The sequence below is a fragment of the Podarcis pityusensis genome (assembly GCF_964106645.2).
Source record: "Podarcis pityusensis genome assembly, chromosome: 10".
Lineage (NCBI taxonomy): Eukaryota > Metazoa > Chordata > Lepidosauria > Squamata > Lacertidae > Podarcis > Podarcis pityusensis.
The window spans coordinates 3,686,027-3,713,762 of record NC_138035.1 but is presented as its reverse complement, the minus strand read 5'-3'; the positions used below and the strand labels follow the sequence as shown (position 1 = coordinate 3,713,762).

The 27,736-nt window shown below is 47.8% G+C and overlaps 2 protein-coding genes across 5 annotated transcripts; both read left to right on the top strand.

Moving 5' to 3' along the window:
• Positions 1 to 295: 295 nt before the first annotated feature.
• LOC308457346 (Golgi-associated RAB2 interactor protein 1A-like) lies at positions 296 to 14,315 on the top strand. 3 transcript variants are annotated; one of them, XM_080971094.1, is made up of 6 exons: positions 310 to 558; positions 724 to 902; positions 4,702 to 4,957; positions 7,310 to 7,422; positions 10,441 to 10,499; positions 13,879 to 14,315. In XM_080971094.1, exons 1-6 carry the CDS (start codon positions 418 to 420, stop codon positions 14,169 to 14,171), a joined length of 1,041 nt encoding a protein of 346 aa, XP_080827220.1. In that variant the 5' UTR covers positions 310 to 417; the 3' UTR covers positions 14,172 to 14,315. The 3 variants fall into 3 exon arrangements, with proteins under 3 accessions (XP_080827222.1, XP_080827220.1, XP_080827221.1); XM_080971095.1 differs by having other exon boundaries at positions 312 to 558; positions 13,948 to 14,315; XM_080971096.1 differs by lacking the exon at positions 724 to 902 and having other exon boundaries at positions 296 to 558.
• Positions 14,316 to 18,438: 4,123 nt separating this feature from the next.
• Positions 18,439 to 27,656, top strand: LOC308486444 (C-type lectin BpLec-like). 2 transcript variants are annotated; one of them, XM_081023306.1, is made up of 6 exons: positions 18,439 to 18,497; positions 20,227 to 20,318; positions 20,963 to 21,072; positions 22,326 to 22,457; positions 26,720 to 26,846; positions 27,412 to 27,656. In XM_081023306.1, exons 2-6 carry the CDS (start codon positions 20,246 to 20,248, stop codon positions 27,507 to 27,509), a joined length of 540 nt encoding a protein of 179 aa, XP_080879432.1. In that variant the 5' UTR covers positions 18,439 to 18,497; positions 20,227 to 20,245; the 3' UTR covers positions 27,510 to 27,656. The 2 variants fall into 2 exon arrangements, with proteins under 2 accessions (XP_080879432.1, XP_080879431.1); XM_081023305.1 differs by having other exon boundaries at positions 20,960 to 21,072.
• Positions 27,657 to 27,736: the final 80 nt, after the last annotated feature.

Sequence of the window (27,736 nt, the reverse complement as noted above, 5' to 3'; positions counted from 1 at the left end):
ATGGAAGGGTGACTGATTTCAAAATATGCCTTAAGAAGAAATCAGCTGAGGTGCTCCTCCTCCCCAGAGGACAGGTATGGAAAACCCCCGTGAATGTTTATGATGGAAGAAGCATTCTGTGCTACCCAGAAGCTTACTTCCAGAAGGGAGAAAAGGAACAGAATCTCACACACACAACACCCGGCTGTATTGCTGATGCCTCTGCTGGGCAGCAACTGCCCCCTCCCAGGAACAGCCCCCCCCTTGCTGGCCAGTGTGACATCACAGCTTGAGCCAGGTAGCCCCGCCCCTCTGCAAGGTGTCATCGCTGATGCTGGGGCAGCAGAGGAGCCCGGCTGCTGCTGGCTGGCTGGGCCAGGGAGGGCCGAGAGTGGCAAGGAGGCCACCCCCGAGGCATGCTCACCCCCTTGAGTGCCCATGTCTAGAGGGGCCTTGGCTCGCAAGCACAGTGCTGGGGAGGAGCTGGGCCTGGAAGGGGGCTTACTGTGCCAGCTGGTCCGCTCCCCGGATTACAACCTGTTCCCCAACTCGGCGGTCTTTGAGAGCAACTTCATCCAGGTAGCTCCCCTTCCCCCCCCCAGGTGGTTTTTCAGTTCAGATGGCCACCTGCCAGGGATGCTTCAGTTGAGATTCCTGCATTGCAGGGGGTTGGACTAGATGGCCCCTGGGGTGTCCCCTTCCAACTTGTGATTTGGGCCGGGGGTGCTTGCTTTTATTCGACAGGTGACCAAGAAGGGGAAATGGGTGGACATCACAAATTCACCCACCATCGTGACCATGGGAGTGACTTCCTCGGACCCCTGCCTGCCGCTCCCCAATGTCTTGCTGATGGGGCGCCACAGGGTCCCGATCCGGAGGAGCCACAGCAAGGCTTTAAGGCGCCCCCCTCTAGAGCTGACCAGGTAAAGTGCAGAAAAGGGATCTGTTGGTATACAGTGGTACCTCGGGTTACAGTCGCTTCAGGTTACAGACTCCGCCAACCCAGAAATATTACCTTGGGTTAAGAACTTTGCTTCAGGATGAGAACAGAAATTGTGCTCTGGCGGCACGGCGGCAGCAGGAGGCCCCATTAGCTAAAGTGGTGCTTCAGGTTAAGAACAGTTTCAGGTTAAGAACGGACCTCCGGCATGAATTAAGTACAGTCATACCTCGGGTTGAATGTGCTTTGGGATGAGCGCATTCAAGTTGCTCTCTGTGGCAACCCGAAAGTAACAGAGTGCGTTACTTCCGGGTTTCGCCGCTTGCGCATGCGCAGACGATCAAAATGACATCACTCGTATGCGCAGAAGTGGCAAAAAGCTACACGCGTGTGAGCAGACGTGCCGTCACTGGTTACGTTTGCTTCTAGATGTGAACGGGGCTCCGGAACGGATCCCGTTCGCATCTAGAGGTAGCACTGTACTTAACCCGAGGTACCACTGTAGTCCAGCACAGGGGTAAGCAACCTAAGGCCTGTGGGCTGGATGCGGCCAATTGCCTTCTCAATCCGGACTGCAGATCGTCCGGGAAACAGTGTGTTTTTACATGAGTAGAATGTGTACTTTGATTTAAAATGAATCTCTGGGTTATTTGTGGGGCATAGGAATTTGTTCATTCCCCCCCCCTTCAAAATATAGTCTGGCCCCCCACAAAGTCCGAGGGACAGGCTGAAAAAGGTTGCTGACCCCTGGTCTAGCACTTTGGCAACGCTTAGCTCTCCCTCTGGGGGTGATAAGAGGAATAATGCAAGATAGGCAAGTTTGCTTTGTACGGCCTTGATTTGTATCGTTTATTGACAATAGCACAGTTATTTCACGAAATTAATAGACTACTTGATTGTAATCAAATAAGACACCTCCCAAGTGGTTTACAGAAAATCCCGCAAAATTGTCAATGAAAAGAATTAGCAATAATTTAAAAACGTTCTACAAAAAAAGCTAAAAACTGATCAAGACGCACATTGGCATTCTAAATATCTGGGTGGGCTTTGTTTAAACAGATGTTTTGAGCCAGAAAGAGTACAGGGAAGGCAGTGTCAATAGGCAGGGAGTTGCCAAGTGTAGCTGCTGCTGCTGCCACAAGAAAAAATTGAGGAAGCAGACTGTCAGGGCCAGCTCTGCCAATCATAGTGGTCAAGGGGGAACATATTTATTTGTTTCTTCCACTGTACACTGTTTGATGGGGGAAACCCCTCAAAAGTGGTTTACAAAATGGTAAAACAGTAAGAGGAAGAATAATTCACAACCGTACCTTAAAACATGCAAAAGTTAAAATTCTGATCTAGATTGAAATCGGGGTTGTTTTACCTGGCTAGATAAAAGATTTCCAGAGTGGCTCACAGAAATCAAGCAATATAAAGCAGCCATAGGCAAACTCCAGCCCTCCAGATACAGTGGTGCCTCGCAAGACGAAAAGAATCCATTCTGTGATTCTCTTCGTCTAGCGGTTTTTTCGTCTAGCGGTTTTTTCGTCTTGCGAAGCAAGCCCATTGACGGATTAGCGGATTAGCGCTATTAGCGCTATTAGTGCTATTAGCGGCTTTTAGCGGCTTATCGGCTTATCGGATCAGCTGATAAGCGGCTTAGCGGCTTAGAAAAAGGGGGGGAGGGAAAAAACCCCGCAGGAACTCGCAAGACATTTTCGTCTTGCGAAGCAAGCCCATAGGAGATTCGTTTTGCGAAGCACCTCCAAAACGGAAAACTCTTTCGTCTAGCGAGTTTTCCATCTTGCGAGGCATTCGTCTTGCGGGGCACCACTGTATTTGAATGAATTTTATTATATTTTGGTCACAGACCAGTTCCAGCCCACATACAATATCAAGGAAATCATAAAACATGATAGGGATACATTTGAATTTGCAATTAGGTATAACAGGTGTTTTGGGACTACAGTTCCCATCACTCCTGACCACTGGTCCCATTAGCTAGAGATGATTTGCCTATGTCTGATATAAAGTAAAAAATAAAATAAAATGTATTTAAACATTGCTATCCCCTCCCTTCATCCTATTAAGATTTTTTTTGGGGGGGGGTATATAAGCAGTTCACATTCACAATGCAAACAATGAGGGTAAAATGATTCAAGCACTTCAAATGCCCAGCTGAGGAAGAATGTTGTGTCTTCCTGGGGCAGAGGGGTTTGCAGGGAAGGTGCTGGGGGTGTGTTTCTTTGCAAGAGATCCTGGGCAGGGGGGCTCTCTGGACACGGCGGGCTCTGCCTCTTTGGAGGTTTTTAAACAGAGGCTGGATAGCCACCCATTAGAGGTGTTTCTATCATGTACCGGTATTTTGTGCTTTTATATTGTAACCACCCTGAGATCTCTGGATGAAGGGCAGGATAAACAGGAAAATGATTATTGCATTGGAGAGAGTTTGACTTGATGGCCCTTGGGGTTCCCTTTCAAGTCTAGGATTCATGTGAGGTTTCTGAGCAGAGGTTGGATGTCAGGGGTTCCTTTGTTGTGATTCCTGCATTGTAGAGGGGGTTGGGCTTGATGGCCTTTGGGGTTCCCTCCCATCTCTGCCAATCTATGAAATGCCCATCTTAGCGCCTGGGTGTCGGATGGTTTATTCATTCACTTTTTTTTATTTATTGCATTCTATATCACTCAGTGGGGACGCGGGTGGCACTGTGGGTTAAACCACAGAGCCTAGGGCTTGCCGATCAGAAGGTCGGTGGTTCAAACCCCTGCAACAGGGTGAGCTCCCGTTGCTCGGTCCCTGCTCCTGCCAACCTAGCAGTTCGAAAGCACGTCAAAGTGCAAGCAGATAAATAGGTACCGCTCAGGCGGGAAGGTGAACGGTGTTTCTGTGTGCTGCTCTGGTTCGCCAGAAGTGGCTTAGTCATGCTGGCCACATGACCCAGAAGCTGTATGCCGGTTCCCTCGGCCAGTAGAGCGAGATGAGCGACGCAACCCCAGAGTCATCCGCGACTGGATCTAATGGTCAGGGGTCCCTTTACCTTTTATATCACTCAATAGTGAGGTAGCTTAGGCAGAGAGGCAGAGTCTGGCCTGAGGTGAGCTCCACAACTAAGGGGGGATTCGAAACCTGGTCTCTTCCGTGTTCTTGGGGCCGGATTTCGGTTTGATGAGCCCCTAAGCTCCTGAAGGTAATGGGGCCCTTGATATGTCCAACTGTCCTCTGTCAACAACAAATGGGCACTGTTTTTTGTGTTGAATATATGCCATATGGTAATTTATGGACCTAAAAGGTATCTCAAGGCATTTGCACATGTGGCCATGCAACCGGTCCATGCGGAATGTAGGCACCCTATATATAGAAAGGAGCAAACCTGTGAGATTTTAGGACATAGCTGTCAACATTTCCCTTTTTTAAAGGGAAATTCCCTTATTCCGAATAGAATTTCTCGCAAGAAAAGGGAAAAGTTGACAGCTATCTTTTAGGGAGCAGGTGAGCAGGCAGGGCCCATGACATACATCACAGGAGCCTACACAACACACAAACACTGCTGCTGTATGTAGGTTTTATTTTATTAGCTTTTTATGTTCTATTTTCGAAATGTACACCCAGGGTTTTTCCCCTTTAATTTTTTTGGGGGCCCTGAAGAGAGTGGGACCGTAAGCTATGGCTTGTTCAGCTTATACGTAAATCCGGCACTTCATGTCCTAATTCAACACTCTAACCACTGCAACACACTGCTTCTGAGCCTCCCCTGCCCAACAGCGCCCATATCCTGATCGCCTCCGCCGCTTTGCCCCAGGCTGCTCCCCCTGCGCTACGTCCGCCTGTCCGTCCACGATGAAGCCCAGCGCATCCTGCGTGTTCAGACTGTGACGGGGAAGGTCTACTACCTGCAGTTGCACCAGGAGCACCCCCACGCCGTCTTTGCCCTGTGGAGCCGCCTGGCTGAGATCCTGCAGAAGGGCCTCTCCATCACCACCAAGGACCCCAACATTCGCATCCGCCACAGCTTGGTCCCCAGCGGCAGCAGCCCCTCCAGCAGCTCCTCCGGTGAGGTAAGGGGGCTGCTCTTCTCGCAAACTCCGGCACAGGGAGGGACACGGTCCGAGGTCTTGGCAGAGGCGGTTCTTGTTGGATGTGATCCATGAGAGGCAGTCAAGTACAGTGGTACCTCGGGTTACATACGCTTCAGGTTACAGGCGCTTAAGGTTACAGACTCCGCTGACCTAGAAATAGTACCTCGGGTTAAGAACTTTGCTTCAGGATGAGAACTGAAATCGTGCTCCAGCGGCGCAGGCGCAGCAGGAGGCCCCATTAGCTAAAGTGGTGCTTCAGGTTAAGAACAGTTTCAGGTTAAGAACGGACCTCTGGAACGAATTAAGTACTTAACCTGAGGTACCACTGTACAACATTCCTTGCGATGCTAGAGAAGACATGTGAGGGGATGTTTGGGCCAGCCTGTTGAAACTTCCTGTTCTTCCTGGCTTGAGCATCCTTCCTTTTGCATGTAATAGAAGGTGGGTGTGGCCAAAAGGATTAGTCACGCAGCACCCTTCCCTCTTTTTTTTTTACTTTGTTCTTCATTTGAGCAGCTTTTAGCTAGGACTGCTCTGCTAGCTCTCAGCTAGCAGAAGCACTGGGATTATTCCCCCATACGGGGTAGATCCACATGTACATATTTGTAACTAACTCTGCCTTCAGGAATCCAACTGTGAACTGATGTGAGTAAACTTCTTTTATTGACTTTGAATAAGATTGTGGCGTCTTTATTCTTTTACGAGTGATTCAAGGGAACTTACCAGGAATGTACAATTCAATCTGAGACAGACAGAATTGTATAATAGTCAGAGGCTCACACGAGCCTGCAACCAGCTATCTGCTGTGCATATAAAAAGGGGAATGTAACTCTGCTAAGTAAAGGAACTTGTTAGCACAAATTAGGAAGGATATTAATAAACAATATATCCTCCCCTGCCACCCTGAGCATTCCCACAGTTCTTGCTCTGGCCCCATGTGGGGGTGTCTGGGCATCTTGTGGGTAGATGTGGGGTCACCATCGCCAGCAGCTGAACAAAGTTGCTGGTGGTGGTGGTTAGGAATCTTCCCAACACTCTGCTGGGGCAAGTCAAACGGAGAGGTCACTCAGGGAAAAATGGCAGCACAGGGCTGCAGAAAGTTTGGCTGCCTTATTGGGCTGTCCAAGCTCTCCGCGTGATTTTTTTGTCTTTGGGCGATGCATTATTCATGTCTTTCATTTGTGTTTTCACTCCCTTTCTTTTCTCTGAGGAGCTCAAGGTTGCTAACACATATTATATTATATTATATTATATTATATTATATTATATTATATTATATTATATTATATATTTATACACCACTTGATTGTAAGGGGTGGGTTACAAAAAGCAGGTTACAAAAAGATAAACCCGGAAAAAATTTACGACAATACTTTAAAACGTACAGAAAGTTAAAATACAGGCAAACCCCCATTTATGTGGGGGTTACATTCAGATACATTTAAGTGAAAGAGTGTATATTTTAAACACCATTGAAAAAACCTGCAAACTCCCTGTTCCACCACTGGCCCATTCGGCCCCTTTTTGTGACATTTTTGGGTCGCTTCAGGGTTTAGCATGTTGTGTGTGTGGGCAGTCATGCACATATCAGACGCACCAAAAATGGTCACTGCCTCTACTGAAACAGGCTAGAATTCACGCCGACCTTCTTGGCATCTTGGTCTAAACAGAAGCTGCTTTTAGTGGGCGCCAGAAAGAGTGCATTGAAGGCGCCTGCTTGCTGTCAAGAGGCAGGGAGTTCCAAAGTTGCCACACTAAAAAAAATCAGGTTCTTGCAAATGCAGAAAAGATATTACATAGTTTTCCTGTTTCTCATTTAATCCCCAAAAGAACCCTGTGAGGGTTTGGCTGAGAGGCAGTGACTGTGCCAGTGAGCCTCCTCTCCAAGTGGGGATAATAACAATAATAATAATAATATAAACCCCAGCTTCCAACACATATAAAAACATAATAAAGCACAAAACATTAACAATCTGATCCAGTGTGAAAAGTCACAATATATTTCAAAGTGATTTTATTTATTTTAAACCACTTATATTAAACAAGGCAATATTCAACAATCTATTCGAATCTAATACTGTAAAATTAAATGCCCGAAAATAATAATTTGAAGGATGGCTAATTGGTGCTTGTTTGTAACTTTGGCAGGGTTTTGCATTATGATTGCTGCAAATGGCTTTGATATGCATTTTTATGACAGAGCGGCATACAGATATTTGTTATAAATAAATGAACTGGGGGGGGCAGCCAGGGGGGAACAGGGGGTGCCTTGGATTCACAGCAGCCTCTCTGGTTCTCTCTCTCTCTCCCCCCCCCCCATTATGGCCTCAGTACGTGGACAGGGCGACCCGGGGAAGGAGCGCAATGAAGAAAGCCGGCAAGAAGGTGACGGGTGCCCTCGCCCACATCTCGAAAAGCCCCCCGAAGGACAAAGGCAAGAGGAAGTAAGTGGCCTGGACTTATTTCATGTGGCTCATTACCAACAGGCGCAAAATTGTAGAGCTGGCAGGGTCATTTAGCTCAACCCCATAAAATTCAGGATTCACAGCAGAAATCATCGCAGGCAGGCGGCTGCCCAACCTGAGTTAATCTAAGAACATCAGAACAGCCGTCTGGGTCAGGCCGGTCTGGTCCAGCCTCCTGTTCTCCCAAGTGGCCAAGCAGATGCCCATTGTGGGAAAGCAGCAAGTGGGATTTGAACACAAGGGCAACTCTCCCCTCTGGGGTCCGGAAGCGCTGGCTGCAGAGCATAGCCACCATGACTCCATGAATTTGTCTCATCCTCTTTAAAAGCCCTCCAAGTTGATGGCCACCATTTATTTCATCCTGGGGAGGAGTGTTGTAGTTTAAAGGAGTTTTGAGAAACCTCCAATGAATCATAGAACTGTAGGTTTGGAAGGGACCCTGTGAGTCATCCAGTCCAACCCCCGGCAATGCAGGAACCACAGCTAAAGGAACCTTGACAGAGGGCCGCCCAACCTCTGCATAGGTAAAGGTAAAGGGACCCCTGACCATTAGGTCCAGTCATGGCCGACTCTGGGGTTACGGTGCTCATCTCGCTTTATTGGCCGAGGGAGCCGGCGTACAGCTTCCGGGTCATGGGTCAGCATGACTAAGCCGCTTCTGGAGAACCAGAGCAGCGCACGGAAATGCCGTTTACCTTCCTGCCGGAGTGGTACCTATTTATCTACTTGCACTTTTGACGTGCTTTCGAACTGCTAGGTTGGCAGGAGCAGGGACCGAGCAATGGGAGCTCAGCCCGTCGCAGGGATTCGAACCGCCGACCTTCTGATCGGCAAGTTCTAGGCTCAGTGGTTTAACTCTCTGCATAAAGACCTTCAAAGGAGGAGGAGAGGCCTGTGAACTGTCCTGAGATCTACAGATGAAGGGGGCGGCATGCAAAGTTAATACCATATATACTCGAGTATAAGCTAACCTGAATATAAGCCAAGGCACCTAATTTTAGCACAGAAAACTGGGAACACTTATTGACTCGAGTATAAGCCAGCTCACCACACCACAAACCTGGTGGTGGTGGCAGTGGCGGAGGAAGGACAAGCAGCCCCAAAGAGCTGCTTTTGGGCTGCTCCTCCGCCGCCACCAACAGCGGCAAAGGCGGTGGAGGAGGAAGGAGCAGCCCAAAAGGACCCTCACTTGAGTATAAGCCAAGGGGGGCCTTTTCAGCATAAAAAATGTGCTGAAAAAGTTGGCTTATACTCGAGTATATATGGTAAATAATACTGATGATTATAATAATGATAATTTGGATCTGTTGGTTCATGCCTTAACAGGCGCTTCCCAGTGCTCTATGGTTCAACGGCTGGAGCGTTTTCTTGTAGGCTCAAGGGCACATTTTTGGCACATCAAAGGGTGCCCCAGGAATGGTTGGCAGGCAATGAGACTGGGCAGGACTCCTCTTCCTCTGCCTGGGGCTAGCCTGGGGGTGGGAGGCAGCTGCCCAGGTCAGTGGGGAGGAAACTGCAGCTCTGGGCTGGAGGGGCAGAAAACAGACAAGCAGGACAAAGTCCACTCGGTGCTGTGCAATGGCTGTTAAAGTGGAATGAGCTTTAAAGGCAAAGAAGTTGCTTTAGCGGTGGACACCTTGGTTGTGATTTCTGTATTGCAGGGGGTTGGACTAGATGACCCCTGGGGTTCCTTCCAACTCTACAATTTTAGGATTCTATGCAACACATAGTGAAATGATGGAACTCACGGCCACAGGAGGCAGTGGTGGCCACAAACTGAGATGGCTTTAAAAAAGGATTCATGGAGGGAGGCAGCGACACTTCTGAATCCAGGTGTTGGAAACCACAGGAGGGGAAAGAGTATTGGGATGTGTCTGGGGAGACGGGGGCAATTGGCAGGCCCCCAGCTGGTTCCAGCCACCGGCCGGCAGCCGGGCAAACTCCGGTTCTCGGAACAGCATCAATCAGCAACTTGAGCCTCAGAAACCTTTAGAGACTGAGCACGCTCTTATCAGCAAAGTGAATAAATCTTCACAATGGAAGGAGCAGACAGAGACATATGTAAGCATATTTAGAGCATTTTATTCAGCATAGTTTACAGCATGTCTGCTTCCCTTCGTGTCCAAGCAAACAACAGTATAGCGAAAGCTATATACAACGGAAGTTCCCAGCAGACTGTGCTGGAAGTAAACAGACATGTGACATAGAACAACTCCACATGCCTGTCCTAACGGTGGGATGGAACTATATACTAACAAAGAGTTGTTCTTGTGCTCAATTCTTGCTTGCTGGTTTCCCATGATGGGCACCCAGTTGGCAACTGTGAGAACAGGGTGGGCCATTGGCGGCCTCTTTTTATGCCTTCTGTGGGAGTGAGTTCCGCAGATTAACTATCCCTGTTTAGGGAAGCTTTTAATGTTTGAAGTTTTGTTCTGTTTAATATTTTGTTGGAAGCCTCCCAGAGTGGCTGGGGAAACCCAGCCAGATGGGTCTGGTATAAATAATAAGAGTAATAATAATATTTTTAAATTGTTATTATTATTAGCATTCCTAAAACAACGTCCACTGTCAATCGATTGACGTTGGAGAGAAACTGAGTTGAGAAACAAGATCAAGGGTACATATTGATATAGGAATGTATTAGATAAAGTGTAAAGAAATATACAGTAATAAGAATACTTTCATTTGTAAAAAAAAAGAAAGAATATACAACGAGATTGATAGGATGTCTGTAGTGTTGGTACAAATATTATTTTGAAATAGCTTTACGTCTTAGTTTTTTCTTTCTTTAGGTACATAAATTTGGTATATAAACTTTGTATACATGTTGGAAATTATACTATAATATGCCCTGTAATGTAATATGATAATGTATACATATGTGACATAAGAACGTTAAAAGGAAAGCATTCCTCAGACATAACACAGAGCTTTGAGGCACATTCCAAATTTCTTAAGCCACATCCTTGTGTTGCATTTTGTCTCCTTCCCTGACAGGGTGTCCTTTCAGGGAGATTACAATGACGAACTCTCGGCTCTGTCCAATGACATTAAAGGTAAGCAATTCCCCCCCCCCTCAAAAAAGTGCTTATTTCTGCCAATAGCCAGCACCCACCTGCCATGAGATGCCACTGAGCCCCTGCAAATTCCAGATGTGCAGAGTCAGAGGGAGGAAGCAGTGGGAGAGACACTCAAGTCTCTGTCTCCAAAGTGGAGCAGGTGTGTGCCATGGCAAAGGGCCTCAGGATCTGCTGGGGATGAGGGTCAAAGTAAATGGCTCTGGGCACAGAGGAGCCTTTCCCCAGCCGGGTGCCCTCCAGCTGTGTTGCGCTATAACTCCCAGCCAGCGCAGCAAATGGTAAAGGATGCAGGCAGCTGGAGTCCTGCAACATCTGGAGGGAGCAGCTATTATTATCGCTATGAATTTATTTATTGCCAACACGAGTTAAGGCATTAAAGCATAATGTTAAAAACAGATTAAAACAACCTCCAGCCGTAAAATGAAGGTGGGTCCCTAAGGACATGTACCTCGAGTGGCGAAAGCCAGAGCAAAGAGGTGCGTCTCCGCTATGGGATGGAAGCAGAGTAATGAAGGTGTCAGGCAAACCTCTGTGGGGAGGGAGGCCCACAGTTTAGGGGTCACAACAGAGTAAGCCCTCTGCCCCCGGGACGCCAACCCCAAGTCTCTGAGGGTGGAGGAACCATCAAGAGCCCCCCACCTCTGCCAATCCCAGCACCCGAAAAGGCCTGTAGCGAAGGAGGTGGCCTTTCAGATACAGTGGTACTTAGTTCTCAAACTTAATCCGTTCAAGGAGTCCGTTTGACTTCCGAAACTGTTCGAAAATCAAGGCGCGGAATCCGATTGGCTTCCTGCACTCAATCGGAAGCTGTGCCAGGTGTTTGGCTTCCGAAAAATGTTTGCAAACTGGAACACTCACTTCCGGGTTTTGCAGTATTTGGGAGCTGATTTGTTTGGATGCCAAGCTGTTTGTTTTCCAAGGTACCACTGTATTTGCAGCCGGAGTCATTAGGGGCTTTAAACACCAACACAAAGCCCTTGAATTGGGCCTGGAAATGAACCCCCAACCAGCGCAGCTGTTTTAAAATGGGGGTTATATGAGAACCCCAGACACGAATCTGGCTGCTGTGTTCTGGGATGGCTGAAGTTTCCAAGGTGTCTTCAAGGGCAGCCCCACGTAAATGGTATTGCAGTAGCCCAGCCTGGAAGTTACCAGTGCATGGAGTTCAGAGGCCAAGTTGTCTCTTTTCAAAGGGGGCCACTGGCAGCTACAGGGACCCGGGTGGCACTGTGGTCTAAAGCACTGAGCCTCTTGGGCTTGCCGATTGGAATGTAGGCAGTTTGAATCCCTGCGACGGGGCGAACTCCCATTGCTCTGTCCCAGCTCCTCCCAACCTAGCAGTTTGAAAGCACACCAGTGCAAGTAGATAAATAGGTACCGTTGCGGTGGGAAGATAAATGGCATTTCTGTGCTCACTCTGGCTTCTGTCACAGTGTTCTGTTGCGCAAGAAGCGGTTTAGTCCTGCTGGCCACATGACCTGGAAAGCTGTCTGTGGACAAATGCCAGCTCCCTTGGCCTGAAAGCGAGATTAGTGCCGCAACCCCATAGTTGCCTTTGACTGGACTTAACCGTCCAGGGGTCCTTTACCTTTACCTTTTTGCTGGCAGATCACAAACTCCGAAGCCACCCCAGCTGAGCCAAAAGGCTCCTTCAGTTTTAATGGAGCAGCTGTAGCCGCAGATAGGATGGAAACTCCAGAACAGGCAACCGCAACCTTCTGCCCTCCAGATATTTTGGACTACAAATCCCATCATCCATGAGCACCGGTCCTGTTAGCTAGGGATCATGGGAGTTGTAGGCCAAAACATCTGGAGGGCCGAAGATTGGGGATGGCTTCTCCAGAAGAGGAACCGCTAAGACAGAAAACGGGTGCCAGAATCTTCTGGAGAGGAAGAAGGAATTCCTTTTCCTAACTAGGCACCAGGAACTCCCACTCTCAGCACTGCAAGGAGCTGGAGCTGGAGCCCCCAGGCAGGACAGGTTTAACCATTTGGCACTGATTAATGCGGGATGCAGGTGGCACTGTGGTCTAAACCACTGAGCCTCTTGGGCTTGCTGATCAGAAGGTCGGCGGTTCGAATCCCCGCGATGGGATGAGCTCCCGTTGCTCGGTCCCTGCTCCTGCCCACCTAGCAGTTCGAAAGCACGTTAAAGTGTAAGTAGATAAATAGGTACCGTTCCGGCGGGAAGGTAAACGGCATTTCCGTGCGCTGCTCTGGTTTGGACAAACGTTGGCTCCCTCGGCCAGTAACGTGAGATGAGCGCCACAATACCAGAGTCGTTCATGACTGGACTTAACTCTCAGGGGTCCTTTACTATTACCTTAATCCAGATTAGTGCTTCTAGATGTGGGATTGTTAACAGAAGGAAGCATTTTGCTTCTTATTTAATTGTTTATTGCATCCATATCCTTAAAGAACCACAAGAGGGCATATGTGGTTTTCTCTCCCTCCTCATTTAATCCTCCCAGCAACTCTGTAAAGTAACTTAGACTGAGAGATGGCAGGTACCGTCCCCCAGGGGACCCCCCCCGTGAGTTTAGGGTCAAGTGAGAATTTGAACCCTGTTCTCTCAGGACCTAGTCCTCATTTCATTCCCACAACAGCCCTGGGAGGTGGGTTAGGCGCACAGGCAGTGATTAGCCCCAGCACACCCAGTGAAAGCTTCAAGGCTGAGGGGAGATTTGAACCCAAGTCTCTCCCAGGTCCTAGTCTGGCACTCTAACCACTAGTCCACGCTGACTCCCTTGCTCAGACTAAGGCCCGTCAGACTAGATCTTCTGTGACTACCTATAGCCACAATTTTATTAGCCCTCCTCTGTGGGATAAAACTGCATTGCCCAGAGGCTGCTAATACGTTTTATTTATCTTATGAAATTTACAGCCTGCTTGGTTGTAGAAAACCTCAGAGCAGTTTGCGAAAATAATGAAACAGTCTGATTATTACCGCCAATTAACATATTCAACAGTGATGAAACTAGCATAGATAAAATCAGCAGCTGAGTTATTTTTTTTTTAGGTCAGCTTGTTTTTTTTACTTTTATTATTGAAAATTTGGGGGGGGGGTGTTACTGAAAATTTTGGGGTGTAATGTTTTTAGTAGTTTTCTTTTTTTTTTTTCTTTTTTAAGCAATAACTCTAAAATAACTCAACTTGACAAAAATTTTACTTGGTGCCAAAAAGCGGTGTCAATGGGCAGGGAGTTCCAAAGTGTAGCTGCTTGCAAAGGCAGGATGGGGATTATGAGGCAGCCATAGCAGTGCCAGTTCCACAGTTTGGAGTGGTGAGGAGCGCATATATATGGGCCCCAGTGCTTGGGGTGGTCTCATGCCTGCCCCTTAATTCCACCTTGCAGGGGCGCCTTTGCGGTGCGATCTGAGCCCTCCTGCTTCCTTCACCTGCTTCCCTGTCCTCTGCCCCTCAGCGCTGTTCTACGACATGCCTGCCCCCCTGGTTTGCGCTCGGTGCAAAGGGCGTCTCTCCAAGATGTCCCGCCGGCACAGCCGAGAGCTCAGGCCCTCCGAGACGGATTTGGACCTCCTGCCTTGGATGGACAGCAGGAGCTACGGACTCTGGCAGCAAGAGACGCCTTCGTGGCTGCAGCCCCTCAACCGGCTGAGTAGCCTGGCTGCCGCAGGCCTGAAGTAGAGAGACGGGCAGAGGCGCTTCGGCTCGGTCTGGGCACCGGAGATGAAGGCTGGGCAGCGATGCCACTGGGGAAACTGAGGCACCGGCTGGCAGAGACTAGAGAGAGAAATCCAAAGCGTAATAAAACTATATGGCTGGGTGTGAGCGGCATGGTGGGCAGCCCTTTTTTTCGAGGGGGGTGGCTTGGTGTTTCCGGCTTATGTTCCTGCACCCTTTCTTGTCCTCAGTTCTCATGCCAGGGAGGACAAAGGGAAAGTGGCCAGAAATGGCCCCCCGCTGCAATTTCTAGCATTCACAGGGCTGGGAGGATGTACGGTGGTACCATGGTTCTCAAACGCCTTGGTACTCAAATGACTTGGAACCCAAACACTGTGAACCCGGAAGTAAGTGTTCCGGTTTGCAAACTTTTTTCGGCAGCCGGACATACTCCGTTTTGAGTGTTACGCTGAGGTCTGTCTGTTTTTACTATTTATTTTGCGTTTTTGTTTTCGTGGCTCTTTTTTGTTTTGTTTTTGTGACTGTGTGGAACCGAGTTCAGCTCCTGATGAATTGATTGTGTGTCTGCAGTACATTGTTTCTTGCGTTCGTTTTATGGATCGATGGTTTCATTAGATAGTAAAAATCCATGTTAAATTGCTGTTTTAGGGGTGGTTTTTAAAAGTCTGGAACGGATTAATCCGTTTTGCATTAACTTCTATGGGAAACCGCGCCTTGGTTTTGGAACGCTTTGGTTTTGGAGCTTACTTCCGGAATGGAACAGATCCCCTGCAATGTAGGAATCTCAACTAGATCTTACACAACAGGTATCCATCCAACCTCTGATTAAAAGTGTTCAGCGAAGGAGAATCCACCACTCTTCCTGGAATCCTTCCTCTGGGCAGTTTATAACTTATCACTCTAGGTTCCTTTTTGCAAGGAGCATGGAAGAGGCTGGCATAGCTTCCCCCAAAGAATCCTGTGTGTCTCAGTTCAGTTAGAAATCCACAGGATTCCCCAGGATTCCTTGGCACAACGGCTATTAAGCCAGATATAAATCTGGTGTGGATATTTTTCTTAGCCAAAAGGGGTTGGCACAGACAACCCGTTGTGTCTGTTGCCCCCCCCCCAAGATGCCAAACTTGATCCAAAATCCATTTTTGAATGTTCTGCCCTTTTGTGACACAAACAATAAACCCGAGTGTCATAGTCCAGTCTTTGCCTTTTCCAACCCATCCAAAAATTTCTCATAAAACCTAACCCCGCAAGTGTCTTTCCAGGGTTCAGGAGGCACAACCTCAGCTGGCCAAGCAGAAGACACATTTAACTAAATCAACAATATATCTGGTCCTGGGAAGAGGCCATTTCATCGCTGAAATGAAGCAGAGCGATCAGGAGAGGAGGACAAGGAGATGCCAGTGGCTCAGGAGAGCAAATATTTGGGGAAGGCGGAAAGAGGGCTTACTGGCTGGGATTACACCAGGCTCACCTGTTGTGGCCTGTAGCCTGCAGACCTGCTCAAGGGGAGCAGGTGTGCTTCAAACTGAGCAGGTGATAGACTGACACCTCAGGACTAGGTTTACCTAGTTCAGCATCTTGTTTCTGATAGCTTTTGGGGAACAACAGGTGCAAAGGTGACTGCCCTGCCTGGAGTGTCATTTCTGTGTGCCAGTGCCTCACAGTGCTTTGTTGCAATGGCCATGATGCCAGCCCATAAAATGCTTTCACTTTATCGGGATTTCCCCTTGCAGCAGAAAAGCCGGTAAAATAAAAACAACCCGTTACATATCTGCAGCCAGTGCTGGTGGGGAAGCTCCAAAAACCACAGAAGTAAAGTATGGGGGGGGGGTTGAAGGGACCCCCAAGGGACATCTAGACCAACCCCCTGCAATACAGGAATCCCTGGCAGGTGGTCCTCCAACCTCTGTTGAGAAACCTCCAATGAATGAGAGACCACCACCTTCCAAGGGCAGCGCTGGATGAACCACGAAGTAAAATGAGCATGGGCTTAGGGCATCAAGGGAAGGGAAATTTTTCATTGCTGGATTTACCATGGGTTTATGGTGCAGCTCAGGGGAAAAGGCTCCCACAATAAATGAAAAAATACATCCTTGAGGCATCGTTTGGCTGAAACATCAGTTCAGAGCCCCTTTTCTTCCACCTCCCTCCATTGAAAGCACGTCAAAGTGCAAGTAGATAAATAGGTACGGCTCCGGCAGGAAGGTAAACGGCATTTCCGTGCGCTGCTCTGGTTTGCCAGAAGCAGCTTAGTCATGCTGGCCACATGACCTAGAAGCTGTACACCGGCTCCCTCAGCCCATAAAGTGAGATGAGCGCTGCAACCCCAGAGTCGGCCACCACTGGACCTAATGGTCAGGGGTCCCTTTACCTTTACAGCCCAGGAAGCCCCTTCTCCTGCTAGGTCAATGTTTGCCAGAGTTCCACAACCTGCATCCTAAACTAAGAACAAGCAACGGCTTGTTTCTTTGCTCAGGAGACAGCGAGGGTCACATCCAAGCCATATATTTAAAGCACTCTTATACCACACCACCACCACCTCCACCATCAATAATTTATTTATACTCCACCCATCTGGCTGGGTTTCCCTAGCCACTCTGGGCTACTCCCAACAAAATTAAAAATACATTAAAACACCAGTCATTAAAAACTTCCCTAAACAGGGCTGCCTTCAGATGTCTTCTAAAAGTCATGTAGTTGTTTATCTCCTTGACATCTGATGGGACAGTGTTCCACAGGGTGGGCGCCACCACCGAGAAGGCCCTCTGCCTGGTTCCCTGTAACCTCACTTCTCGCAGGGAGGGAACCGCCAGAAGGCTCTCGGAGCTGGACCTCATGACTTTTGACTCTCTAAGAATCCTGGGAACTACAGTTTTCTAAGGATCCTGAGAGTGGTTAGGGGACTGTTATTCGGCTCCTAGAACTACAGTTCTCGGGGTTCACCACGAAGAGGGATTAATGGTTAAAAACCAACTGGGAATCGAAGCTCTGTGAGGGGAACGGGTTTCTTCATGCCCATAGCAAACTACTGTTCCCATGGTGCTTCGGTGATGTTTCTGGCTCTGGGGTTCAGCTCCTTGAGAGCACACACTTTTCTACCGCTGATGCTCTTTCTTTCAAAAGATTATTTTTTTAATTAAATGTTATCCACATAACCTAAATAGCAGAACAGAACTTCCTGAGACAAAACACATGGAATCTAAACCGAGCCGAACCAAGGCTGGCTTGGGATGTTTCATTCACAAGAAGACATGAAAGAGCTGGTTGTCAGGATATTTGCGATCAAGATACATACAGGTCAGGGGAGGTTTCTGCCTTGGGATATGGGAGATTAAGAGTGAGTTGCACACAACTTGCCAGATAAGCAGAAACACAAAACTACAGCAGAAACCACCAGGGACGCAAGCAGCAGCAAAAGCCAAAGGCTCACCTTTATATCCAGAAAAATTCTCAACCAATTGGATGTTACTTATTCCACATTTACTAAGACACTTGTGGAAGAGACCAGTGCACATTTTCTTTTTTTAATGTTTCCAATAAAATACAATGAAGCGCAGACAAGAGAGGCTCATTCTGTTTTTCTGTTAAAAAAATGGGTGCAGCGGGTAAGTTTTTCACGCAGTGCAATTTTCCATTATGAAACCCCACCCTAAGGTGGCATCAATTTTAGACAAGGTTTTCCATCTCCAGGCAATCGACAGACGTGCAGACACAAGAAGAAAATTGCAAACATTTTGATCTATATTTTCATTCCCTCTTTACTTTGCATACAGCTTCTGTAAAGTAAGAAGATATTCTTTATTCTATTATATTAGAAAATTCCCATTTCTTTTAGTTGATTTGTTTTATATTTTTGTATTGATGGATGATGAAGAATGTCTCTTGTTTATTTCAATTATATATATTATTGTTTATTAAATTTGTATACTGCCCTATACCCGCAGATCTCAAGACGGTTCACCAAAGATGGTGATTAAAAAAAGATGATAACACCAACTTGGGTGGGAATAAAATATGTTCTGCTTGAAAGCTGCTTCAAATCCTCTCCTAGCTGATCTTTCATGGGATGGAGCAAAGCAGCGAGTAGAACTGCCTCTCCTGCTGCTGCCTGACCCCCCCCCCTCCGCTGGGCGCCTGCCCAAGTTGGCCCAAGTTGGTTGGAGGGACAGGATCCTCCTGAGACTTTGTTTGCAAGAGGTTTTGAGACATGCCAGGCCCAGGTTAAGTCTCCCAGCCCCTCCCTCTTGTAAGGGTATATAGCAACCACTTGGCACCTCGGCCTCACTCTGCACCCGGGGACCAGCGCAAAAAGGGAGCGTTTTAAACACAGAGGTGAGTGACTGGTGAGAAAAAGGCCCCTGTCCTTTGTCTAGTTTCACGAGGGCTGGAGCTGAGGGTTTCTTTGATGTTAAGCAGGCATTCCCTTAGAAGGGAAGAGCTGTAGAGTTGGGAGGTGACCCCGAAGGTTCTCTAGTCTACCCCCCTGCAATGCAGGAAACCAAAGCATCCATGACAGGTCGCCACCCAACATCTGCTTATATGACAACAACAACAACAACAACAACAACAACAACAACAACAACAACTTATTATTTATACCCTACCCATCTGGCTGGGTTTCCCCAGCCACTCTGGGCGGCTTCCAACTGAATATTTAAAAAATACAGCGTCAGACGTTAAAAACTTCCCTAAACAGGGCCACCTACAGATGTCTTTTAAAAGTAGAATAGTTGTTTATTGCCTTGACATCTGGTGGGAGGGCGTTCCACAGGGTGGGTGCCACCACCGAGAAGGCCCTCTGCCTGGTTCCCTGTAACCTCACTTCTCTCAGGGAGGGAACCGCTAGAAGGCCCTCGGAGCTGGACCTCAGTGTCCAGGCTGAACGATGGGAGTAGAGAAGCTCCTTCAGGTATACTGGACTGAGGCCATATAGGGCTTTCAAGGTCAGCACCAACACTTTGAATTGTGCTTGGAAATGTCCTGGGAGCCAATGTAGGTCTTTCAAGACCGGTGTTATGTGGTCTCGGCGGCCGCTCCCAGTCCCCAGTCTAGCTGCCGCATTCTGGATTAATTGCAGTTTCTGGGTTGCCTTCAAAGGTAGCCCCACGTAGAGCGCATTGCAGTAGTCCAAGCGGGAGATAACTAGAGCATGCACCACTCTGGCAAGACAGTCCATGGGCAGGTAGGGTCTCATCCTGCGTACCAGGTGGAGCTGGGAGACAGCTGCCCTGGACACAGAACTGACCTGTGCCTCCATGGACAGCTGTGAGTCCAAAATGACCCCCAGGCTGTGCACCTGGTCCTTCAGGGGCACAGTTGCCCCATTCAGGATCAGGGAGTCCCCCACACCAGCCCACCCCCTGTCCCCAAAAACAGTACTTCTGTCTTGTCAGGATTCAACCTCAATCCGTTAGCTGCCATCCGTTAGCTTAAATGCATCCAAGAAAGGAGAGTCCCCAAACTCCCGAGTTGAGACCATTCCACTGTGGAACAGCTCTTGCTGTCAGAATGTTCTTCCTGATGGCTAATGGGAATTTCCTTTCTTGTAACTGGAAGCCATGGGTTCGAGTCTTCCCCTCTGGAGCTGCAGAAAACAAGCTTCCTCCATCTTCCTTGTGACAACCCTTGTTATCATTCCTAACAATTTCCCAGGAGTTTGAGGGTGGAGCAACTTCCCTCTGAGACCTGCTAGCTCAGGGGTCAGCAAACCTTTTCAGCAGGGGGCCGGTCCACTGTCCCTCAAACCTTGTGGGGGGCCAGACTATATTTTGAGAAAAAATATGAATGAATTCCTATGCCCCACAAATAACCCAGAGATGCATTTTAAATAAAAGCACACATTCTACTCATATAAAAACACACTGATTCCCGGACCGTCTGTGGGCCGGATTTAGAAGGTGATTGGGCCAGATTCGGCCCCCAAGCCTTAGTTTGCCTACCCATGTGCTAGCTGGTACCCAAAGCCTTCTGGAGTAGCCAGCCTGGCAGCCCAGCCTTGGGGCTTGCGGGACATCCTTGCCTTTCTCTGCAGTGCTTCCTTCCTCCCTCCATCTCCCTCCAGGCAAGAAAGGATCCAGGCCATGGGGACCGCGGCTTACATCATCATTGCTCTGAGCTTCCTTGGCCATTGGTCTGGCAGCCCCTCTGCAGCAGGTGAGTCGGGGTCCCTCCTCGCTCCTCTGTGCCTTGGAGAATCAGTGGGCAAAGGGCCAAAGGGAAGGACCAGACTGGCATTCAGAGGGGCACGTGGGACAAAAAATCTAAACCCCCTCAGAAACTGAGACCTTGAAGCCTTGGCTCTGGGCCTAGAAATGCAGTGAGCCCCCAGTGAGCTTCATGGCCGAGTGGGGATCTCAACCCTAGTCTCCCAGGTCCCGATCCAACACTCTAACCATTACAGCGCACTGCCTGTTTCCTGCCTGTTCCTCGTTTTGTTGACTTGGCTTAATGGGGAATTGAAAGAGCTTGAAGTAAGTAAACTGGAGCGAATCTTTGTTCATTTCTTCTGTGTTTACCCTGCTATTGTCTATGTGGGAAATATTCTTCTCACAGGAGATGCAGATTAATTTTTGCTGGTGACGCCTGATGGCTGTGCTGATCTTTGCACAAAGTCTTAAGAGACCAGGAAGCCTGCCAGGCCAATGGCCCATCTAGTCACAGAAATGTAGAGTTGGAAGGGATCCCCAAAGGCCATCTAGTCTAACCCCCGGCAGAGCAGTAACCGCAGCAAAAGAATCCCAGGATCCTGTATCTCTCTCTCTCTCTTTGGTCTTCACCCAACCCTCTTTCAAAAGCAGCTGAAGACTCGATAGAGGGCCCCTCTTCTCCTTGCCCGACAGACTGGCTCTTCTACGAGGGCAGCTGCTATGGATACTTCTCTGACCGGAAGTGTTGGAAAGAGGCCGAGGTGAGTCCTGAGTCATGCCTGGATCATTCACACCAGACCCAACACCGGGCAAGGCTGATTTTCCAAAGAGACACTCTTGAACTGACGGCTTTATTTATTTACTTACAAAAATATACATTAAAAAGGAAACAGATAAAGCATACATTAAAAGAAAAGTGGGTAAAAAGATAAAACAATCTTACAATGTTGTTGTTTTTTTTAAAAAAATAATCACAAAATTGTCCAGTAGCACCTTAGAGACCAACTGAGTTTGTTCTGGGTATAAGCTTTTGTGTGCATGCACACTTCTTCAGATACTTCTGATTTATTTCGACTGCATCAGACCAACACGGCTACCTGCCTGAATCTAGAATCTTACAATGGTTATTCTTAGACTGATGTAGATCTTGACTTATATATAAATAAATTATTTACAAATCTAAGATTTATATAGTAATATAGTTATACAATACAGTATCTAAGGAAAGGAAAGAAAAAAATGACAATTTAAACAATAAAAATACCTATCTAATGTAAAGTAATACTTAATATAATTCAAACCAATATTAGTGGGTTTTTTTTTAAATTTCAACCTTCAGTTTGGGTTGAATCCCTTTTCAATTTATTATATTGTTGACTTCCTCCTACCTCATTACGGTTTCAGTTCGAGTATTCCTATTTCCCCCCTCTATTTAATTGTTTTTCCTCATCTTGGAATGGAGAAAAATATTTTACTACCTGCAAGATTATTCAAGACACAACCAAGTCTTATTGTTGGAACCTTGTTTTGTTAAGTAATTGTTAAAACATTCCCATTCTTTTTTTACTTTGTATTTTCTTTTCTTTTGCTTTATTGTTCATAACTGCATCCATACAACATAAACTTGAATTCACTGTTACCCACAACTCAAAGTCATAAAAAGGAATATATATATACAAATTTCCTAACAATAGATTTTCTCCATCAACAGTTGACTTCCCGTCCTTTCCATCTTCCTTTCTTTTTAATCAACTTGTTGCTTAGCTTAACTATTTATTTAACAAAGTCTTTTTTTTAACTTTGTCTGTTGATTGATTTCTTATTGCCTCCGTCATTTTTTGCGATTCCTCTCCAGACGGTGTAAGTTCACTCTTCCACTATTTGGCTTCTAAAATTCTGGCTGCTGTCAGTGTGTAAAGAAAGATTCTTTTGCTTTCATTTGGAATGCTCACTGTTAGGAATCCTAATAAAATCGCCTCTGAACTGACTGCATTTTTCTCCTGCCCCGGCTTAGGAAGAGTGCCAGCAACAAGGCTCCCACCTGGCTTCCATCCTGACCAAGAAGGAGTGCTGTCGCCTCCGCAGGTACCTCTCCAGGTTTCGGCCTGACGGGGACGTCTGGATCGGGCTCCACAATATTGCCAAGGTTGGTCTCCCCACCAACCCCCACCTTAAGCAACCCCCACTCCCCAGAGCTTAGCTCCTTCACACGATTTCATTTAATGTTTTTAATGTTTAATAGGTTATTGTATTTTAGTGTTTTGTTGGAAGCCGCCCAGAGTGGCTGGGGAAACCCAGCCAGATGGGCAGGGTATAAATAATAAATTATTATTAATATAATTATTCATTTCGTTCTTTATTGCCTGCCCTTCACCCCAAGGTCCCAGGGCAGGTTGTAGCAATAAAACACAGCATAAAAAACTCCCCGTTAAAAACAACTTATAACAACAACAATAACAATAACAATTTATTATTTATACCCCGCCCATCTGGCTGGGTTTCCCCAGCCACTCTGGGCGGCTTCCAACAAAATATTAAAATACAGTAGTCTGTTAAACATTAAAAGCTTCCCTAAACAGGGCTGCCTTCAGATGTCTTTGAAAAGTCTGGTACTTGTTCTTCTCTTTGACATCTGATGGGAGGGCGTTCCACAGGGCAGGTGCCACCACCGAGAAGGCCCTCTGCCTGGTTCCCTGTAACTTGGCTTCTTGCAGTGAGGGAACCACCAGAAGGCCCTCGGTGCTGGACCTCAGTGTCTGGGCAGAATGATGGGGGTGGAGATGCTCCTTCAGGTATACTGGACCAAGGCCCTTTAACTTGCCATTACAGTGGTACCTCGGGTTAAGTACTTAATTCGTTCTGGAGGTCCGTTCTTAACCTGAAACTGTTCTTAACCTGAAGCACCACTTTAGCTAATGGGGCCTCCCGCTCCTGCCGCGCTGCCAGAGAACGATTTCTGTTCTCATCCTGAAGCAAAGTTCTTAACCCGAGGTACTTTTTCTGGGTTAGCGGAGTCTGTAACCTGAAGCGTATGTAACCTGAAGCATATGTAACCCGAGGTACCACTGTACAGGGATGAGTTGGGCCCCCAAACCACACAACTCAAGCAGGGACCCACATGCCACCCCCTCAGCCGTTTTGATCTGCAGAATTGGCACTGCTACATACCGTATTGGCCCGAATATAAGCCGCACCCACGAATAACCCACACCTTTAAAATTCAAGGCTGGGGGGGGGGAGAAAAAAAGACAATACCCAAATCTAAGCCGCTTCCTAAAAAGTCTGCAGACACTCACATCTGTAAATGGCAGAAGTAGAAGAAAATCCTACAGCAATATCATAAAAGCCAATTTTTGTAAGGTCGTGAATTTAAGCTGCACTTTTCACAGTTGGAATTTTTTGGGGGAAAGTGCAGTATTCAGGCCAGTACGGCAATGCCCATTGCACATTCGTAAAGATAAATTCACAACCATAGTTTAAAAGATACAGGAAGCTGAAACACTAACACAGGTTGGAATTCACAGCAGTCTTCTAAGCTTCTGGGTGTAGGCTTGCCTAAAGAGGAATGTTTTGTAGCAGGCGCTGAAAAGAGCACAGGGAACGCACTTGCTTGATCTCAAGAGGCAGGGAGTTCCAGAGGGGAAGGCGTTGTCAATCAAAATGATCTGAGTTCTTGAAAATGTGGAACAGTCATTACATGCCACCTGCAGTTGTGCCCATTCAGCGCCAGAATGTGTTCTTGGAGTTGGTGACTTCTTGCTTCAAGATAAGAGTATAGGAACAGGAATACCCTTTTATGGTCAGAAGTACAGGAAGGAAAACCCTTTTATGGTTAAGAGTACCGGAGCAGGAACACCTGTGGTGTCAACCTGCGTGTATAGGCTGACGTGGCTGGATTCCTGGGGAAGGGGGGAAGAGGGTGCCTGGAGGATATATATACTGCATGAAATTTCTCATTTCTTTGGACTTGCTGTGAACTGACCACACAAGTGCCTTCTGCTATCCGGAGAGCAGAATAAACTCTTTCTTTGAATCAACCTCGGTGTCATTTGACTTCCTCCCTCCCTCCTGGGAGCAACGCAGACCCAATCGGTGAACTCCAGTAAGGTTACACCACAAGCCCACCTGAAGCAGTCAGGTGGGCTTGTGTGGGGTAAGGATATTTCATGGGTAAACGGGTCCCAAGTTATTGAGGACTTTATATACTAATAGTAATGCCTTGAGCTTGCCCTGGAAGCAAACTGGCAATCAGTGCAGACTGGCTGCATGAAGTCTACACTCCTGAAGCACATTCAAAGAGCTGTCTTTCCTGCAAAGAATTCTGGGTGCTGTAGTTTGTTAAGGCCTTTCTGGGAATTGTAGCTCTGAGAGGCATTAAGGATGCTTTGAAGGCAAGAAGGTGCATCAAATGTGCTTCAAAGGCCACAACCTCCTTGCTGCTCTCCGTGACCACATTCTGAGAGCTTTAAAATAATGCTTCTGACATTATTTCCATCTCTCTCAGAGAGAGAGAAAGAGAGAGAGAGAGAGAGAGAGAGAGAGAGAGAGAGAAGTTGACTGTTCCCATCAGTCCAGGAAATGCTCATGTCACCTATTATTATTTGCTAAATGACCGTGAAAAGATGACTATTGTCAACATGGGTGTGCTCCAAAAGGCTCTTAGCTTCTCCCCAGGCCTTTCTATTTGCTTCGATTCATCTATGCTCTGTGCAAACTCCCTCTCCCTAGTGTACAAACCCACACCTTTTGTTTTAAATGGGGGAGGGGGGAAGCAGTGCATGAGTGAACAACTTGCCCCCCCCCCCCGCTGCCCCAGTCTTGCTCTTCCTCTGCCCCAAGGCTGCTCCTTCCCCCTCCTCATCATTGCTGGAGGGCCGGACCAGAGACTGACTGAATTTGCTTGCATGCTGCTTTTACACTACTATGATATGTGCCCAGATTGGCTTACGGAAAATATAGCAAACGCTCAGAATATCGAAATAACAGAGTCCTGGAAATGCAGACATACAAAATACAGAACGTGTTGGCAAATGACAAAAGAAATGAGAACAAATCGACAATGTGGCAAGAGTAGAATAAATCCAATATTTGTTGTTGTTGTTTAGTTGTTTAGTTGTGTCCGACTCTTCATGACCCCCTGGACCAGAGCACACCAGGCACTCCTGCCTTCCACTGCCTTCCACAGTTTGGTCAAACTCATGCTGGTAGCTTCGAGAACACTGTCCCACCATCTCGTCCTCTGTTGTCCCCTTCGCCTTGGGATTCACAATCTGTCCTTCCAGTGAGCACTCAGGGCTGATTTCCTTCAGAATGGATAGGTTGGATCTTCTTGCAGTCCAGGGGACTCTCAAGAGTCTCCTCCAGCACCATAATTCAAAAGCATCAATTCTTCGGCGATCAGCCTTCTTTATGGTCCAGCTCTCACTTCCATACACCACTACTGGGAAAACCAGAGCTTTAACTATACAGACCTTTGTTGGCAAGGTGATGTCTCTGCTTTTTAAGATGCTGTCTAGGTTTGTCATTGCTAAATCCAATATTACAAAAACAAAACAAAACAAAAACAAAACACCCACAAAACATTTAAGTTGAGAAATGCAATAACAATAGCACGGTCTTGCTGCACTCCAAAGAACCTGGCTTTAAAATCAGCTACAAATCTAGCTAACAGTCACCTTGTCCAGCCCTCATTCTGTTCTTACCTCTGGGTTGCATCATGTTCCATTCAGGAAACAGCTGGTGGCACACTCTCCTTCTCTGGAAGTCTTTAAACAGAGGAACTGTTTAGGTGTGGTTCCTCTGCATTGCAGGGGGTTGGACTAGATGGCCCCTGGTGTCCCCTCCCAACTCTCCAATTCTGTGCCAAAAGCAAGAGTTTGTCACTGGCAGCACGGGAAGCTGCTGCTTTCTCTCGTTGCCCATCTAGCCAAGGGTCCATCGCAGGCTGTGACACTTTTAATTAGGGATGCTGTGGGGGACTCTACCCTGAGCCCTTCTTCATGCCAAGCAAGTACTGTTTTTACTTAGTTATTGCATTTATATCCTACCCTTTTCTCCAAGAAGCTCAAGGCGGACCTGTAGTTCTCCCTTTCCTCATTTAATCTCCAAAACAACCCTGTGAGGTAGGTCAGGCTGAGAGCTTCTCAGCCCAGTCCTTCTTAGCTCCTAGTCTGATGCTCTAACCACTACACCAGGCTGCCTCTCACTTAGATGGGAGCCCTCCCCAGATCGAGCCTGATGCCTGTGGCAGGGAGGTCCACTACCAACCATTACTGGGTGCTTTGGGAGAAGGTGCCCCTGTCTGAACTTTGCTCTTATGAGTCTATGGGAGCCCCTGTCCTCCTCCTCCTTCCACACACCCCTCGAGGCACAAGGGCCACCCCTTCCTCGTTTTCTGTGTTTCCCCAGACTCCTGGAAGCACATCCTGGCAGTGGAGTGACGGACTCATCGCTGACCACACGCAGTGGAGCACTGGGCAGCCCAATAATCATGGCAAGACTGGCGAGTGGTGCGTGGAGCTGTGGCGAACTACAGGTGAGAAGCTTGGGCAAAGGTGTGCATTGCACTCTGTGGGCTGGGCATCCCCTCGCTCCCCTTCTTCCTCCCTGACCCTGACGGAATGGAGACAGGGTGCAGTGGGTCTTTGTCGCAGAAGCTGGTTGTGCACAGCACTGACTGGCCAGTGCTTATGCTGCCACGAACACTGCCTTCCTCATAACCCAGAACCTCAGGACAGCCTGGCTGCAGCAGCTGGATCAGGCCCAAGTGGGGGTGGTGGTGGTGGGGAGTCCACCTAGTCCAGCATCCTTTTGGTAGAGCAGGAGACGCTTCCATCTCAAGGTCGTGGATTCGATCTCCATGTTGGACAAAAAGATTCCTGCTGTTTGACAGTGGAAAGGTCTCCCTCGGAAGGTGATGGCCTCTCCTTCCTTGGAGATTTTTAGGCAGAGGGTGGCTGGCCATCTGTCATGAATGCTTTCATTGAGATTCTTGCATTGAAGCCGGTTGGGCTGGATGCCCTTTGTGGGTGCCTTCCAACCCTGCCATTCTGCTTCTGCTCATCCCAAATTTTGGCACTAATTCCTGTCTCACCTCTTAGGTTTCAGAAAATGGAACGACGAGCTCTGCAGCCGTAAGAACAGCTATGTCTGCAAGTACGAGGCGGAGATGTCTGCCGCGGAAAATGGCTGCGAGTGAGCAGCAGAGGCGGGGGCCTCCTCTGTTCTCCGCTGCCCTGGTGGGCTTCCTTCTCTGCTGTTTGGCCTCTCCTGTACCAGGCAGAAAAAAGCTCTTCCTTTCCCATCCTTTCTGGCTGCCACAGTGTGGCAGCAATAAAGTCTCTGAAGCAAGCAGCTTTCTCTGTGCCTGTCCCTCCATCGCACCTTGAAAGCGCACGCCAACGATTCAGTGAGTGCGCATTGCTC